This window comes from Rhipicephalus microplus, chromosome 3 (assembly GCF_043290135.1).
Source record: "Rhipicephalus microplus isolate Deutch F79 chromosome 3, USDA_Rmic, whole genome shotgun sequence".
Classification (NCBI taxonomy): domain Eukaryota; kingdom Metazoa; phylum Arthropoda; class Arachnida; order Ixodida; family Ixodidae; genus Rhipicephalus; species Rhipicephalus microplus.
In genome coordinates this window covers 275,731,098-275,744,301 of record NC_134702.1, presented here as the reverse complement: position 1 = coordinate 275,744,301, position 13,204 = coordinate 275,731,098, and the positions used below count along the sequence as shown (strand labels likewise).

At 45.9% G+C, this 13,204-nt stretch overlaps 1 protein-coding gene and 1 long non-coding RNA gene across 2 annotated transcripts in view; one reads left to right on the top strand and one right to left on the bottom strand.

Moving 5' to 3' along the window:
• Positions 1-4,244, bottom strand: part of LOC119167935 (uncharacterized) — a 362,355-nt gene extending 358,111 nt beyond the window's left edge. The window contains exon 1 of the mRNA XM_037419405.2: positions 3,544-4,244. Within this exon, the coding sequence (XP_037275302.2) occupies positions 3,544-3,562 (19 nt within the window). The 5' untranslated portion in view covers positions 3,563-4,244. The remainder of the gene's footprint in view (positions 1-3,543) is intronic.
• The window catches only part of LOC142804281 (uncharacterized), a 34,440-nt gene extending 28,630 nt beyond the window's left edge, over positions 1-5,810 (top strand). Inside the window, exon 2 of the long non-coding RNA XR_012894567.1 lies at positions 4,782-5,810. This is a non-coding gene — a long non-coding RNA (uncharacterized LOC142804281). The remainder of the gene's footprint in view (positions 1-4,781) is intronic.
• The last annotated feature ends 7,394 nt before the right edge of the window (positions 5,811-13,204 follow it).

Here is a 13,204-nt window from a genome sequence, read left to right as displayed (position 1 = left end):
ATCTACACATGGTTCCCTTCAGTGGGAGATTGTATAATTTTTGCCATTTTCGCGCAAGAACGTGTGCTGCGCTATCAGCAATAAAAAGTCACGTCACAACATATAGCAGGCAGCGTGAGCCGTGTGATAGCTACGCGTTTACCGAATCGCGCAACACTTCGTCACTCCGACTTCACACAAGCGCACCATGCATTGTGTGCCTCAATGCGCACCAGACTGCGCTGCCAGGGTGCGAAGGGGGCACTCGGGAGTTTCGGCTGACGTGACAAAAGGTTGAAAACAAGGGTATAATCCCAAGGCTTGCTTGTTTTTTTTTACTTACAAACAATATTGACATTGACCTTTAAATGTACCAAAACACGTTTTTATGTAGCAAACAATAGTCAAGGCGCTAAACTGAAATTTTCGTAGCCAGACGGAGTCGATTCGGCGCACATTAACCATAACCGGCAGCCTTAATTCAATGTCTCCGAAAGTGGGATTCAAGCGTGAACACAATTCTCGACGAAAGGAACGAATTTGCCTTCCTCAGAATGGTCACGAACCACTGACAGTCTAGCAGAGTGACCCAACCGCAAAAAAAACAGCGCAAGACCACCGTCAATCATTAAAAAGGTGGTTATTAGTGCCATTACTGTAAAGTATTAACAAAACGTAAACGGTGTTTGATACAAATTTGGGGGACATTCCCGTTTTCACGGCCACGAGGCGTTTTTTTTTTTTTCAGCAGAGGATACGCTAAAACACGCAAGTCAAGTTAACAAGGAAGAAGGCAAAAGGCGATTCACGGCAATATATATTTACTTTTATGAGAAGCAGATCAAGAACAAATGAAACAAGAAAGCAATTGCATAGCGCAGTCACACCAGCTAAAAAATGCGTCTTCTCGTACCCCTCGTAAGACAGACCCGAAGGTTATATCTTAGGTTACCGAAATTTGTCGCCAATTATGTTCTGTACTTCGAGTCATGGTTCCCCTCTCTTTTATGTGGATATAGCATACTAACGGCACAAACGTTCCTCAAGATTTTTGAGTATCCTAAGAAAATATACATATATAAATGTGTCAGCCAGAGTATTTTATTATTTTATTGGCGTCGGTTTGCGACTCCGCAGGTGGGCTACGTACAGTCACCTGTTAGTCGATTAGATGTTAAACTAAGCAATATTTATTCCATCAGCAATGCAAGACAAAACCTTGAATTCAATTTTGTTTTACAGGGTGTGCCACATAACTTGAGCGAGGAATTGGAAAGTGAAAGGCACTTAGGAGGCGAATTGAACCAAACGCGTCCTACTCGCACTAGCATTTAGGTACTCAGGCTATTTTTTATTTCTGTCTATACTAATTATTTAAAATTCCTAACTACTTATTTTTTATTACGGGCTGGAAACCCAAAATACGAACACTGAGACGTAGAGCACTTTCAGAAACCACCTGCTAAATTGTTTTCTGAAGATACCTCTCGCACTGTTATTTTTTCCACGTTGTAAAGAAAGCCCGAGAAATGTCAAAAGAAGCCGTGTGATGGACCGTGAGTGCACAGCTATAATGCTGCAATGGGCTTTCTTCACAACACGGAAAAAATAACAGCGCTTGACGTATCGTACAGGAAACAATTTCGTTGGTGGTTTTTCAAAGCGCTCTAAGTCTCAGTGTTCATAGTTAGGGTTTCTAGGCCATATGTATAAATAGGTAATTAAATATTCTTAATAAATAGTATCGGGAGAAATAAAAATAAGAGCCTGAGTACTTACAGGCTAGTAAGAGTAGTACGTCTTTGGTTAAATTTGCCACTGAAGTGTCTTTCAGCTTCAAATTCTTGGCTCACGTTGTGTGGGACACCCTGTATATATTCTAACAATGCGAAATTGCCTTCACGCTTATCAAATAGTGTTTTGCGACAGCATTTAGAGATGATAATTGTAACAAACATCACAGCGCATACAGATGCCTCGAAATGCAAAGAAAAATCTAGCATTGACATTTTTTGGGACTTTTAACTGATCATTCTCATTAGGAATTCATCAATTTGTCTCAATATTCTGGGCGAAATTTCTCGCGGTGATGACGACACTAACAAAAACAAGCCCACAAACCTTAAGTGTAGCCACTGTTACAGATTCGTTACCTTTGTGATCAGCCCTCGTTTAAAATAGCGATTTGCAATTACCACGCAAGTCTCATTTTCTGATCCCCACTCATAAAAGTTAATTCACATTATTCTGGGTTCGTGAACACAAGTGGATAAACATGAGTGAAATGGTGTACTTTGTGGCGAAAACCACTTTCACTGGTCAAATACTTTGAATGATCCGCTCATCAGCTCTCATAATACAGGACAAAATTTGAAAATGTGCTGTAATCCAAGTCCATGGTAAAACATAATTAGTCACCTAAGTGAATATCGATACCTTTTTTCCGAGTGTAGGAATTTCTAGTCAACACGTGAAGAAGTTATTTTTTTGAAATTACGCTGTCGAGTTCCAAAATAAAGTATTATGCATCGAGCTAGTCTGGCTGCTTACCCTCTTTGCTCATTTTGAATCGAGGATGAAGAAATAGAGTAATTTTTTTTTTATCGTGTAGCCACTTGAGTTCACTCAGGAAGAAGAGTTTTAAAGTGGCTGTCAAGAAAATTAGATTGAATTTCACTATTTCAAATTTTCTCTCCTTGAGAGTCACCTCACTAGTTCATTGCCACTGGGATGTCAGTTCTTCTGCAGAAGGACCCTTAATCGAATCAAGATGGTTATCATCACAAATCTCTGACTTAGAAACATTTTTCTTTCTAACCATTCTTTAAAGGATTTTATATACAATTATTAGGACATTCGTTCTATGTAATTATTTGTTTCTTGGCCAATCCTCCTAGTGAGTGCAGGTGATACATGTAGGCCATCGTCATCAGCAACCGCAGTGGGCTTTGCAGAACAAAAAAGCCCTGTAAACATGCATATTACCATTGTTTTATACTGTAGCGTAGCCATCTTCTCAGGTTTATCGCCTTGCACAGCACCGTGAAAAACTATATTGTATAACAAATTCATGGTCGTGATGCTGGGACTTTCACTGGGTATGGTAGCTCAACACACGTGGCACACCTAAACGACCGGCGAATGCTCCTTCAGGTGTGCCAACTAAGTTGCTCTTTTGGGTATCGCATGAGGATTAGAATCTAACGTACAGATGCTCTGCTCCCACGAAGCTTCCACTTATTCCATCGAGTTTCTTCTGTTCACGCATTTCGGAAGGCTCTATATAGGGTCATCGGCGCGTGGACGCTTTTGAGCTATCCTCTGCGCATATAGGTAATACAGTCTTTGTTTTCATTGAAGAGTGACAGGATTCTCAACCGAAATATTTAGCATGACCACGTCACAAAAACACCCGCCTCGAAAACATAAGCTCCTACTGCGAGCGCAGCTTGCCGGCTGCACGTGCACCAAAATAGTTTCACCAATACAACACAGATTTATCTCTTTTTTTTAACTTGTACTGGTAGACAAAATATCCGCTAGTTAGGAAAACAGAGTATTTACCTTGACCGTGAGCCTCCATGGCGAAGCGTGACAAGTCGGTGTAGCGTCTGCCGCGTCCACAGCGATGCTCGGCCTGAGGATCAAGTAGCTGTATGGCGCGAAACTTTCCTGATCAGTTAAGGGCAGTGCGCACACTCTACGCTATAGAGTTGTGGCCATGCTGCAGCAACTAGGAATGGTGAATGCTACGTGGTGGCGCTACTATCGATAACATGGTAGAATTGCGGCATCCGATTCGTGTTTCTGTCAGCAACCTTTGTTTTCGCTTTTGAAGATTGCCGTTGAAGGGCACTTCTGCCAACTTAGTCATTCATGTGCCATGGTTACAATATCTAAGCCCTCAAGGTGAATTGAAAGCTCTGCTGAGAACTAAAGCGTCATCACGCGCCCACACTCGGCAACGAACGCCATCGTTTTGCTTCTATCTTTTGCTTCACTTGGCCACCAGAGTTGCTGCAACGCGAACGGCCACCATTGGTCGTCACGTTCCCAGTTAGGACCGTGGGAACTGCATGGTGAGCCCGCTCTCGCGCGCTCTGGTAGCATCACTGTGTCGATGTGCAAAGGCCAACTTCGAAGCTTGCGCGTTTGTTTTCCTCTTCTTTATTTGCTCGCTGTAGCGGTGTCGCCCGACACGCCACAATGTGTACGAAAGCACACTGAAAGCTTGCGGGTGTGGTGTCATGTTCACCGTCGCCATGACGCGTCCTGTTTACGGCTCCCTCGTCCAACGAAGCCCTCCGGTGACTAAACCATCGATGCAGCAACAGTATCCGAGCTATGCCTGTCGAAGCTAGCACATACGTTTTGCAGCTAGTTTCGCCTTCTGAAGCCAATGATTCAGACAGATTCTTACCAAAACTGCAAAGGAAGGAGTATGAAAATACAGACACTACAAATACCAACACACAAATCAATTATTCGTCTAAACAATCGCCGTGAAATAATACAATACTAACACGCTACGACCACTGCAAAAAAAGGTGATGTTGCCTTTTTCAGTATGCAGGCATATCACAAGAAAAACAAGACACACTATTTTTACATTTGCTTGCGCCCCTTTTTGCACGAACAAACGCCCACAGGTAAGGCTTGTTTTGTCCTTTCTCTAACGGCGAGCGATTAAAATTCTTTTCGTATTGATGTACTTGAGTTAAATGATTTATTTGGTGGTTGCCTTGTCGCCACCAGCGCATTGAACAGTGCCCAAGCTTATGAAAATCTGCTTCTTTTTGTAGGCATCTCAAGAAGTCGCTGGGCGAACCAGCACCGCAGACAAGATCGGTACGCCCCCCAAGGCTCTACCCTTGACCAGCATTTCTGCGGGCGTCTGCATCTTCCGGCGATTGATAGCTTAAATACGGATCCCTCTAGCCTGGGCGTACTAATTAGCAGCAGTGCATCGAACAGTGCAAAATTGTACAAAAACCAGCATTTTTTAGGCGAGAGAGTGTAAATTTCACTTTTAATTGTTTTATAGATTCGCGCTGCCACCGAAAAAGCCAGTCGCTCTTGTATCTATGCGTGAACGTGTTTGAGATCATACCTGAGAGATTTTACAATGTCGCTAGGTAAAGGTAAGGATAGGAGAAATGATGTGAGTGCATTGTTTGCAAAATTTGACCAAGAATTACGTGCTGAACTCAGGAAACAGAAAAAAATCAGTTGAGCACTGAAATGAAGCGTGTGGCAACGCCAAAAGCATCACACAGGACTTGAAAGCATTAAGAGATGAATTAAAACTTGGTCTCTGAGAGTCAAAGCTAAAAGTTGAGAACAAAGAGCGGATTTTGAATTTACAGAGGTTGCAGCGGTATCTAAGGAGTATCAACCTTGAGATAAAAAGTGTTCCAGAAGAGAGATTGTTGAGTAGCCGCTCGAAATATCTGTTCACTACTCTACGATGCAGCTCATAAAAGGGGCATTGATATTTGCCATGATAGACGCTTCAACCTCGACAGCTAACCTTATAGTTGTTCGTTTTGTAAGGCGTGCAAAGAGGGACTTGATACTCGCCAAGGCTAAGTAAACGAGAATTGGCACCAAGTTCATTGGGCTGGGCAGTGCAATTTTCGTCAATAAACATTTAACGTGGCACAACAAGCAGTCGCTTTGAGCAGCGATAGCGAAGAAGAAAGAGCACACATGGACATTTGTTTGGACATCAGGTGGCAAAATCTTAGCAAGGAACGATGAACATAGTGATATTATGCGAATCTCTTGTTATGAAGACCTATGATAAATAAACGAATGATAACACCATTCAATCTTTAATCTTTTTCTTTTACCGTACATGAGCATGTGTGATGCATACATATCAGGAACATTCAATAACCCATTTCGATCCAACCAACCAGACTTCTCTCTAATACACCTTAACATTATCAGTATAAAAACAACTTGATTATTTACAAATTTTCAAGAGTATCTTGAGTTTACATTTGAAGCCATTATTTTCACGGAGACTTGGTTGACAAATTCTGGTGGTACACCTGTACTCAAGGGGGTATGGTAGGGTAAATGGTATATGTGAGCTTTAGCGTAATATTTTAAAAATGGCTGCAAGTATTCCCATAAAATTTTACGTGCTCACAATAAATCCCACTGGGCATCAAGTGACACCCGTTTTGTATGTCTAGGTTGCTTATCATTTCTATGGCCTAATTTCAACTTTAAAAGAGTTCAACTATTGAAAGTACTTTTCTCTCAACTACCGGAAAGAATGTAAGCATATGCAACCGTGTTCTTGTAGAGACTCATAGGTTACAACTCAACTAATTGATTGATATGTGGAGTTTAATCTTCCAAAACTACCATATGAATATGAGAGACGCCATATTGGAGGGCTCCGGAAATTTTGACCGCCTAGGGTTCTTTAACGGGCACCAAAATCTGAGCACAGGGGCCTACATTTCCGCCTCCATACATCTCAGCCTAAAAAATGTTACATTTTTCATGAATAGTTCGTTAAAAATGAAGAAATCGCTTGTGCAAGGCCTCAGAGGGAGCGTATTGTGGTGTGATTTTTTCTTTACAGCTTGACCTTTTATGAAGTCAGCATTTTGTTTTAGTTAAGGCTGTTTCTAACTTCACGCATACAAAGCGTCAGCGAAACCAATTCAATAATTTTTGAAAAATTCAAATTGAAGTGGATAGATAGACAGGAAATTCAATTTGAGAAAACGATGTTCTACGTGCGCTTAATACTTACGCCAAAGGGTGCGCGGCACCCTTCGGGAGTTTAATAAAGTTAAGTTCGGGCTGGCTTAGTCGATGGACGTCTTTTGCTAGAGCACCAGAACGACTGCGCAGATAAATGTTCTTGCATATTTGGAGCTTGCTTTTTATAATTAATAAGGCAGCAGTGTACACTTTTGTGATACTCATTACAATGTACAGATGTAGAAAGAGTCAGTACCCGGTATTTGCTTGTTTGTGTGCGTGTGTTTTATTTTTCCGGCCATCGAATGGTGGGAGTACACGTTCACCGAACCCGCAAAATTTTGTAGTAGTGCTTAGACGTTTTGCTTAGGGTAGGGTTCATCGTACGCCATGTTTTGTAGTTATTGAGTGGGACAATACAGCAGGATGATTGTAGTCAAAAAGACTCGGTAAGAGACTGTAAAATGTTCAGGATCCGATGTAAATTTGAATATGAGGCTTGTACGGACGCGAATGCAGTGGAGGCTGACGTCAAGTTACACTGTACTGGAAAGGTTGAGTGGCTTAGTGACCAACCGGCAGCCATGCTATGAAACGACGCTCCGCACAAGGACAATTGCTGCTAGGGCACTGCAGTCGAGGTGGTTTGGGAAGCGCCAAAGCGCGCGTAGTCAGACGAATGGTAACTGTGGTAGAAAATGAGTGGGAGGTTGGTTGCTTGGTTGGTTGGTTTCTCAATTGTTTGGTGTGCTTCGCTACTCATTGCTTTTTCTTGATCGCCATGCCACGGCCAGTATGCCGAAGAACTGTCAGTAACCCTGCTATGCTCTATGCTGCCGCACCTGTCATTCGGTCGTCAAAGTGACGCGGGAAGTGTCCTTGTTTAGCGTCTCGAAAAATGAAGACGATACGAAGCGCTGGCAGACGAACGTGCATCGCAGCGACAAACCAATAATTGGAAGACTAATGTGAGGTTTGTGAGCTGCGTTTCGATGACCGATATATTCTACGTGATAACATGCATGCTGTGAACGGGGACGAAGTCCAAATACCACGCGGTGTCCCGGTGCTCATGTGCGATGCAGTCCCAACAGCACTTCCAATTGCACTACGTGAAAGAAAGTGCCAGCCGAGTGCACGTCGTGAACGGGTAGCGTCTGCAATGTTGCAGAGTGAACGGAGAAAGGAAAAGAGACATGGCAGCCCATGCAGAACAGCAATAGCGGTACAAGCGTTTTATAGCAGCGGTATGAAAATATTAAAATCTTGGATATGTATTCTTATGACACAGGTGTCACATTCAGTAACGTCAATTGTATACCTAGGCATTATACAGCCCCGCCACGGTGGCCTAGTGGCTAAGGTACTCGGCTGCTGAACCGCAGGTCGCGGGCTCGAATCCCGGCTGCGGCGGCTGCATTTCCGATGTAGGTGGAAATGTTGTAGGCCCGTGTGCTCAGATTTGGGTGCACGATAAAGAACCCCAGGTGGTCGAAATTTCCCGAGCCCTCCACTAAAGCATCTCTCATAATCATATAGTGGTTTTGGGACGTTAAACTCCACATATCAATCATTAGGCAGTATACACTAACCTTGTGCGCGTGCACTAGCCAGCATTACCATTCTCTCAAGCACAATTGCCACATATCAACTCACTGCTTCTGATGGTATTACCTACGTTGCTGGTGGTATCTGTAACAGACCGGACTATCTGCTATCAGCATTCGCCCTAGGCGATATCGTCTTCTCCTCCTCTCTACCGTTTCGTGCGCTTTACGTTCCTTCCTTTTCTTTCTTTCCCCCTTCCCCGCTGTGAGCGCGGCTACTTAAGCCCAGCAAATAAACGGCCAGCGGTCTTTCGTCATGGCGAGGCCCAGCCAAGTGTTCATCGTCGTCTTGTCTCTGAGCTAAACAATACATGGTGTCAGAAGTGGGATGCTGACGTTCGAAATGGACCTCGTCAAGCCCCCGGAACCGCTGCAACTGTCCGGCAACATCAGAAAAAACTGGCTGGTATTCAAGCAGAAGCTGCAGCTGTTCATCACCGCTACGGAACCGGAGAAGCCCCGCCCATCGGCCGTAAAAGCAGCGATTCTTCTGAGCACCGCGGGGGACGAGGCGCTCGAGGTCTACAATAACTTCTCGTTTGCGGCAGGTGAGAGCAAAGAAGATTATGACACGTTAGTGCGGAAATTTGAAGAATATTGTGTCGACCAGGGTAATGAAGTCTACGAAAGGCACATTTTTCGTCTGCGAAAGCAGGAAGAGGCCGAGCCCTTTGAGCGGTTCCTACGGGACTTAAAAAAGCAAGCAAAGCTGTGCAACTTCGGTACGCTTGAAGAGTCCATGATCAGGGATCAAGTGGTGTTTGGGACAAATAATGCGAAACTTCGAGAAGAGTTGCTGAGCGACAAAGACTTAAACTTGCAGAAAGCAGAAGAAATTTGCAAAGCTGCTGAGATTGCTGCCATTCAGAGCGCAGCATGGTCAAATGAAAGCCTGCACGTTGACATTACACGCCGCACACACCACACGAAGTTTGCGAATGGAACTCTGTGTCGAAATTGTAACAAGGTACATACATGCCCCCGAGCGGTGCCCGGCGTACGGAAAAACTTGTTATGCATGCAAGAAACGAAATCACTTCGCCGCATGCTGCAACAATGCGCGCAGGATAAGCGAGGTTCACAAAGCCGAAAAAAGCGATGAAAATTGTGACATCTTGGGCATCAGCATTTGCGGCGTCACCGGAGATATAGGAGCGGATTGGATGGTTCGCGGAAAAATAGCCGGTCAGGAGATACAATTCAAGGTAGATACCGGGTCTCAGGCAAATTTGCTGCCCCTAACCCTGTTCAACCGAATCGCCCACGCAAGCACTCCGCGAAACAGCGCCGCTGTCCTCTCCGCCTACAACGGCAGTACAATCAAACACGTTGGCGTGGCGACCGAAGACCTCGAGATAAACGAAGCACAGCATTCAGTCTCGTTCTTTATCGTGAAAAAGGGGCGCCAAGCCATCCTTGGCTTAAAGACATGCCAGCAGTTTGGTCTGGTACCGGTGACGATGGACGCCGTGAAGGTAGGCGATGGGCAAACGAAATTCCAGCTTGCATTTCCTGACCTCTTCAGCGGCACCGGCTGCGTCAGGCGACCCTACAAAATGGTGCTACGAGAGGATGCCGTTCCAGTCGTGCAGCCTGCCCGCAGAGTACCCATAGCGTTGAAAGGACGCCTGCGACAAGAACTGCAACGAATGGAAAAGGCCTCAACCATCGTCAAGGTGGATGAACCAACTGAATGGGTGAGCCCCCTGGTAGTTGTACACAAGAAGGATGGTACCCTTCGCATTTGCATGGACCCTAGAGCAGTGAACAGGAGCATTAAGCGGGAGCACTATCCTATCCCTTCAAGAGAGGACATAGAGGGCGAGCTGGCAGGAGCACAATATTTCTCCCGGCTCGACGCTAATGCTGGCTTTCACCAGATTCCTTTAGATGAGGCTACTTCACGAATATGCACTTTTGCGACACCATTTGGGCGGTACCGTTTTTTGCGTCTGCCTTTCGGAATTTCCTCAGCCAGCGAGGTGTTCTAGAAGACTCTAACAGAAATGTTTGAAGGGCTGCCAGGAGTGCACGTCTACGTAGACGACGTTTTAACATGAGGCGACTCAAAGGAAGAACACGACGAACGCGTCATCGCAGTACTAAGGCGGGCGCAAGAGGAAGGGCTGACATTTAATCCAGCTAAATGCGTGTTCGGCACCACGCAGGTTGCATTCCTTGGCGACGTTATCGGAAGAGACGGAATTCGTCTGGACCCCGATCTAATCGAAAGCGTCCGTGCCATGCCAGCCCTAAAAGATAAACAGGGTGTGCGCAGATAACTCGGGGTTGTGAACTACTTTCGGAAATACCTGCCAGCTTTGAGTGATAAAACGGCGTTGCTGCGTAGCCTCGTGAAAGAAGCATCGGTGTTTGAGTGGACAACAGCCCATGAGCGCGAATTGGACCAGATCTGCGCAGCGCTTGCTAATCCTCCATTGCTGGCTCTTTTTGATGAAAAAAGAGACACTAAGATAACTGCGGACGCCTCAGGAACAGGTATTGGCGCTTCCTTATTGCAAAGACACGGGGATGACTGGCGCCCAGTGACCTACGCCTCAAGAGCGCTGACGCCGAGTGAAGAGCGATACGCCCAGATAGAAAAGGAAACACTGGCAATTGTTTTCGCTTGTGAAAAATTTCATCAGTTCGTGTATGGACGAAGCATTACGATAGAAACTGATCACAGGCCATTACTTGCGATTGCCGAAAAGAACATTGCCGATATGCCACCCAGGATACAGCGGTTTTTCGTCCGTCTTATGAAATATGATTTTTTGTTGCAGTTTGTACCTGGTAGGGACCTGTTACTCGCAGACCTGCTGTCTCGGGCTGCACTACCAACTGGCGGAGGCGACCAAGTCGAGGACGTGGACGTCCACACAACGCAAGTAGTCACCAGCATCATGAGCAAAGCGACTATGTTGCGGCTGCAGAAGGAAACCCGCGAAGATCCGCTTCTCAGCCGCACCATGAAACAAATGGAAGATGGCATGGCAATAAACGGTGTACTGAAACCGTATGCGGAAGAGCTATCCGTGGTCAATGGAGTGGTGCTAAAGGGTTGCAAAGTTGTGGTGCCTAAATGAATGCGTGCGGAAATTCTTGAGCGAATTCACCAAGGCCACTTAGGTATGAACAAGTGCAAAGCTAGAGCCCGTAGACTGATTTTCTGGCTGGGAATGAGCAGTGACATTCAGCGACGAGCGCGAACGTGCAGCGTATGTCGAAAGTACGCATACAGTCAACCGAGTGAACCCCTCCTGCTACAGCCAACGCCCGACCGACCGTGGCATCGCGTAGGCATAGACCTATTTACATTCGCTGGAGAACACTACGTAGTTGTGTTTGATGCCCATTCTAACTTTCCTGACGTCGAGAAACTCGGAGATACCACGGCGGTGGAAGTAATCGACAAGATATCTGCTATCTTCTCGCGATACGGCATTCCCAACCAAGTTTGCACCGACAACGGGCCTCAATTTGCATCGCGAGAGTTCGCGTCCTTCGTGAGCCGATATGACTTCGAGCATATCACCTCAAGTCCAGAGTTCCCACGATCAAATGGCTTAGCTGAAAAGGGGGTACAGATCGTAAAGCGTATTCTAAAGAAAACCCACGAGTCCCGGGGTGATGTATGGCTTGGTCTGTTGGCTTATCGATCTTCTCCCCTTGACGGCGGTCACTCACCCGGAGAACTACTGCAAGGTCGTCGCCTGCACGCCACTCTTCCAGAATACAACGTCGACGGAGGCATACCCGTATGGAAGCAGTGACAGTCTTTCCGAGGCAGGCCACTACCACCCTTGGAAGCCGGAAATGTGGTCCGGATCAAACATGGAAGCTGGTCACGCCGAGCGAAAGTGGTACGAGAGACTGCACCACGATCATACGTGGTAAGAACGGAAGACCATGGGCTCCTGAGACGGAACCGACAGCACTTGCTGCGAACGGACGAAAACTTCAAAGACAAGGTCAGCCCCGAGGGTAATCCGAACCCCGACGCGAGGCCCCCGTCAAAGTTCAGTGATGGACACCGCGGCAAGATCACGCCGGACAACCCACTGGGGTGTCACCAGGCGCAACCAGCTCAGCCAGAAGAAAATTATAGCGCCACCATTTCTCCAGACACTCCAGGAAGCCCACTGGCTGGCCTGCGCAGGTCAGGACGCCAGCGCAGCGAACCGAAGCGCCTTCACTACGGGCCATCCTTCCATCAAGTAAATGAGTGCAAAAGAAATCAGTGTTTTGAAAATGTGTGAAGAGAAGATGTTACAGACCGGACTATCTGCTATCAGCATTCGCCCTAGGCGATATCGTCTTCTCCTCCTCTCCACCGTTTCGTGCGCTTTACGTTCCTTCCTTTTCTTTCTTTCCCCCTTCCCCGCTGTGAGCACGGCTACTTAAGCCCAGCAAATAAACGGCCAGCGGTCTTTCGTCATGGCGAGGCCCAGCCAAGTGTTCATCGTCGTCTTGTCTCTAAGCTAAATGATACAGTATCGTTATGCAAATATAAGCAGCTGGTTACATAAGTCATGCGACTGTTGAACGCATGTCTGTGCGTATAACACTTGTACACTTTTAGCGCAATCTCATAACATTTTGCCGAATAAACACATAACGCCGCCGTCACGTAACATTGATTCTCATGGTACGTGGGAACTGCCGAATTATTTTACTGCTTGATTAAGCTCGGGATCTGCAAATCTGTGTTGTGCCTGCAGTCCTTTCTGCTTTCCGCATGATATACTTTGTGATGATGTTACCTTGTAATATATTTGCTGTGATAGTTCATTTCTCTATTTGCTGTTGTACAAGTGCTGCTTCCAAGTAAAGATTGTCTTATTGTCACGGGGTCGTGACGTGATTGAAGGCGGAAGACATGATGGTCG